The 5058-nt window shown below is 44.7% G+C and overlaps 1 protein-coding gene across 1 annotated transcript; it reads right to left on the bottom strand.

Annotated features, from left to right (window-relative positions):
* Window positions 1-201: 201 nt before the first annotated feature.
* Window positions 202-846, bottom strand: LOC133839784 (uncharacterized). The gene is made up of 2 exons (XM_062271377.1): window positions 590-846; window positions 202-524 (listed from the first exon to the last, which is right to left on the bottom strand). Exons 1-2 carry the CDS (start codon window positions 728-730, stop codon window positions 297-299), a joined length of 369 nt encoding a protein of 122 aa, XP_062127361.1. The 5' UTR covers window positions 731-846; the 3' UTR covers window positions 202-296.
* Between the last annotated feature and the right edge of the window lie 4212 nt (window positions 847-5058).

Genomic DNA, 5058 nt, shown 5'->3' with positions numbered 1-5058 from the left:
GAAAAGAAAAAGGTGCAGAAATAGAACAGACGGAGAAAGTTAAACGAGGGTAGAATGATTAGTTTATGCTATTGATAAAAAAAAATCTGAAAGCATTTTTACTTTGTAAAAGAATGGCCTAAGAATTATTTTATGGCTCAAGATATTCTACAAATTAACAATAAAACTGAGCCGAAATGAGCCGACAAAAATTATAATACATTTAAATTCATTATTTTTTAAATTCATTATTATTTTATTTTATCATTATTTTCATAATTTAATATTAGCTGAATTCATTTAATAGATTCCCATTTTTAATTTGTGCGTGGGAATTCCATATTGTATTCACGCTTTAGCACAAACTTTAGATCTAATATATCTGGCTCCACTTTTCGATACTTTGCAATTTGAACGACACGTCGACAGATGTCATTCGTTATGGCATTCATGCATTTGACGGTCAAATCCACCGCCTGTTCATCCATTGAAGCTATCGAGTCAACTTTTTCCACAAAATCGTTCAAAAACTTTTGATGTACTAGCTAAAGATATTTACGAAAAATAAAACAACATTAAAAAGCCATTTGAATATAGTCAGAAAACTCACATGATTGTTTGTCTCAGATGTTTTTTCATCGTCTTCGGCTTGCGACAAACTCTGATCCGTGGAACTAAGGGAACTGCTATCATCCTCAGGTACAATGTTTCTCTCTTTCGGCAACTCATCAATCCACGACCAGTTATTCATTTTTCTCAATTTGTATTTTTTTAACTGCTTCTGCTAGATACACGACACAATTGAAAATTGAAAGAAGACTGAGCATAACCACAAATGACAATTTTCTGAATGACAATTTTTTTCCTTTTTAATTGACGCATTGCAATGACTTTTAGGGATGACAAATGTTTTTCTATGGTATCGATAGATAGATAGATATCTTAATAAAGCAACTCTGTAGAGTGTTATGATATTAGTTGTCCATTACTAAGTCCATCTGACATTTAAGGTTGTTATCGAAATGAAGAGCACTTTTCGATAATAGGAAGCCTGCTTAAAAAATTAATAGTAAAAAGACCAATTTTAGAAAGAAAATGAAACATCACATAAATGTAAAACATATTGATAACTCTTTTAAAAAGTATTTGTAATTATGAGTCTTATATTAACAATATAATAAATATTTTTGATTTGTATCGATTTAAACAAAAAAACGAACTTCGTTAAAGGTCTTACAATTCGAACAGAAACAATTAAAATAGCTGGTAATTTTTTTAATTTATAAAATATTTAAAATTAGAGAACTTCAAAAACAAATGTTGAGGATAATAAATAATTTATTTCGCAGTTTGTGCACGTATACTTAATATTTATATTATATTTGAATACAAAGTATTTTGATAGAAACTGCTTTTATTATTATTAGGTGGCACTACAACCCATTTCGGGTTTTGGCCGACCTCAGCGTCTCCCTCCAGGCGCCTCTGCTCTTCGCGCGCCTCCTCAATTGGAAATTCCCAGCAGATTAAGGTCCTGCTCTACCTGGTCCTTCCAACGAAGATTTGGTCGTCCCCTTCGTCGTCGCCCGTAGTCGACTCTCGCTTCGAATACCTTCTGAGCTGGAGATTCTTCATCCATACGCACAACGTGTCCGAGCCAGCGCAGACGTTGTATCGTGATGCGCCGGACCACGTCCACGTCGTCGTACAACTCGTACAGCTCGTGGTTCATCCGAATGCGAAAGTCGTCCCCAATCCGAACGGGACCGAAGATCTTGCGAAGAATTTTCCTCTCGAACACTCCAAGCGCTGCTGCATCTGTCATTGACACTACCCATGCTTCTGCGCCATATAAGAGCACGGGTAGTATGAGTGTCTTGTAGAGTGCTAATTTTGTTCGGCGAGAGGTCTCTATTGCACATTTGCCTACTCAGACCAAAGTAGCACCTATTGGCAAGTGTGATTCTTCGCTTGATCTCCAGGCTGACGTCATTTTTGGTGTTGATGGCAGTGCCAAGGTATGTGAACTCCTTGACCACTTCGAACATATAGTTGTCTGCTACCACCTGGGAGTCTAGTCGCCGCGCCTCCTGCTTGTCGACAGCATATACTTCGTCTTGCCCTCGTTTACCGCCAAACCCACTTTTGCTGACTCTTTTCGATAGCGGGAAATGCAGCAGTGACATCACGCTTGCTGCGGCCAATGATGTCAATATCATCCGCGTAAGCAAGGGCTGGACACTTTTATAAAATATAGTGCCAGCACGATGCACACCGGCTTTCCGCAAGACCCCTTCCATCACAAAGTTGAAGAGGTTGCACGACAGGGGGTCGCCTTGTCTGAAACCTCGAACGGTATTGAAAGGTTCGGAGAGGTTCGTTCCTACCTTGACAGAGCTGATGGTGCTGCTCAATGTCATCCTGCAAAGACGTATCAGCTTTGCAGGAATACCGAACTCAGACATGGTGGCATATAGGCGTTCTCGTGTCGGACTATCGAATGCAGCTTTGTAATCGACAAAGAGATGATGTGTGTCAATTCCATTTTCGTGGGTTTTCTCAGGATTTGGCGCAATGTGAAGATCTGGTCTATGGTGGATTTGCCAGGTCTGAAGCCGCACTGATAAGGTCCGATCAGTGTGCTGGTATACGGCTTCAGTCGTTCACATATTACGCTCGATAGGACCTTATATGAGATGGCAATCAGGCTAATTCCCCGGTAGTTGGTGCATATCGTCGGGTCGCCTTTCTTCAGCACAGGACAAAGGACGCTGAGATTCCAATCGTTGGGCATGCTTTCCTCTAGCCATATTCTGCAGAAGAGCTGATGCATGCACCTTATCAGCTCTTCGCCGCCGGCCTTAAACAACTCTGCAGGCAGTCCATCAGCACCGGCTGCTTTGTTGTTTTTGAGTCGCATAATAGCAACTCGGACCTCGTCATGGCTAGGTAGTGGTATATCCACATTGTCGTTGATTGGTGGTATCGGGTTGCTTCCTCCAATGGCGGGATTGGTGCCGTCATCGCCTGCTAGCAGCTTGGAGAAATGCGCCCTCCATAACCTCAGCGTGCACTGCGTATCTGTAACCAGAATCCGTTTTCATCTCGACAGTTAGATGCTCCGGTCTTGAAACCATGTGTCAGACGGTTGACTTGTTGGTAAAATTTTCGAGCATCATTTCTGTCCTGCAACACCTCGAGTTCCTCGCACTCTCGCTTTTCTTTCTCCCGTTTTTTCCGTCTAAAAAGCCGCCTCTCTTCCTTCCTTTTCTCCCTGTAACGTTCACACGTAGCTCGCGTTGCGCCAGACTGCAGCGTTCTTCTGTAGGCGGCGTTTTTTGCCGCAGCTGCGACGCGACACTCCTCGTCATACCATTGGTTCCGTGTGGGTGGGCGCTTGAACCCAATGGCTGTTTCAGCGGCAGCTCGCATGGAGTGGGATATGTGCGCCCAGAGTCCGCCGGCGTCAACAGGAAGAGGGGTTGGTTGGTGGAGCAGTTCCGAGAGGTGAGTGGAGTAGGCTGTTGCTGTCCGTTGTGATCGCAGCCTAGTGACGTCAAGCTTTCGTTGCGTGATGGGGCGTACGGTTTTTCGCTCGGCTTAGCCGCATGCGTATCTTGGCTGCGACAAGATAGTGGTCGAGACTATGTTGACTCCACGGAACGTACGCACGTTCATCACGCTTGAGGCATGCCTTCCGTCTATCACAACATGATCAATCTGGTTGCGCGTTTTCTGATCAGGGGACAGCCATGTGGCCTTGTGGATGTCGAGGTGCCGAAATCTGGTGCTACTCACTACCATGTTTCGCGCCGCGGCGAAGTCAATCAGCCTGACCCCGTTGTTCGAGGTGGTCTCGTGGAGGCTGAATTTACCGACGGTGCGGTCAAAGATGCGTTCGCGCCCAACCTTTGCGTTGAAGTCCCCGAGGATGATCTTCACGTCGTGGTTTGGGCAGCGGTCGTATGTGTCCTCGAGTCTCGCGTAGAATGCATCCTTAGCAGCATCATCCTTCTCCTCCGTCGGGGCGTGCGCGCAAATTATGCTAAGATTAAAAAATCTAGCTTTGACGCGGATTGTAGCCAGCCGTTCACTCACTGGGGTGAAATTGGAGACGTGGTGGCGAAGTCTCCGGCTTACTACAAATCCGCATCCAAATTCGCGCCTCTCCGCATGGCAGCTGTAATAAATATCACAGTTTGCTCGCTTGGAACAACCTTGTCCTGTCCATCTCATTTCCTGGATGGCGGTAATGTCAGCCTTTAATTTCTCGAGGGCATCCGCCAGTTGGATAGAGGCACCTTCCCAATTAAGGGTTCGGACATTCCAGGTGCATATCCTTAAATCGTAGTCCTTTTCATTTTGCGGTGGTCGTCAACATAAGGGGATCCTTTCCGAGGCTTTCGCTTTGGTTTTCCTTGGGCTTTTTTTCCGAGGCGGGTTCCAAACCCTGCGCTCAACCATTTACCGTCCGGATGACTCGCTGCACACATTAGCTCGCTATCTAGCGGATGCTAAGATAGCTACCCAGCAGGTGCCACGAGGAGGCTGTGTGTCAACTTGCAATCATTCGTAGACAGAGATCGCACTGGCGGCCACCAAGTTGACCGCAATCAGAAACTTTACTCTGTACGAATGAAAGCCATCCCATCCTGCTTTTACTTACAATCAAAATTGGTGTGCAATAAGCTTTCAATGCTTTTCCATATAATATAAATTGACCTTTTTCTGCGATGTTGCGTTTCATTTTGTTGCACATTAAGTTGAATTTCCAAGTGCTTCTGGCGCACCCGCAATTTACTTGCAGCATGCCCCCTTTCCTACGCTGCGCTGCGCTGAACCCCTTATCACATGAGCATATATTATGGAGCGCCTGCAAAGCAAATTTATTTAAGTTAAAAGTCAACACACACTCTACACACACGCACACAGAGAGGCACACTTATGATGTAGACTCCTGGCTTCGGTGCACATTTGCACACTTAATGTCATACTTCGACCAATGCCCGCCCTTATGGCCACGCCCATTTACTTTGGCAACACCATAAAGTATACAATGGCATTGGTAATAAACCGCAA

This window comes from Drosophila sulfurigaster, chromosome 2L, assembly GCF_023558435.1.
Source record: "Drosophila sulfurigaster albostrigata strain 15112-1811.04 chromosome 2L, ASM2355843v2, whole genome shotgun sequence".
Lineage (NCBI taxonomy): Eukaryota > Metazoa > Arthropoda > Insecta > Diptera > Drosophilidae > Drosophila > Drosophila sulfurigaster.
The sequence above is the reverse complement of the archived record's forward strand: the minus strand, read 5'-3'. Positions and strand labels throughout refer to the sequence as shown.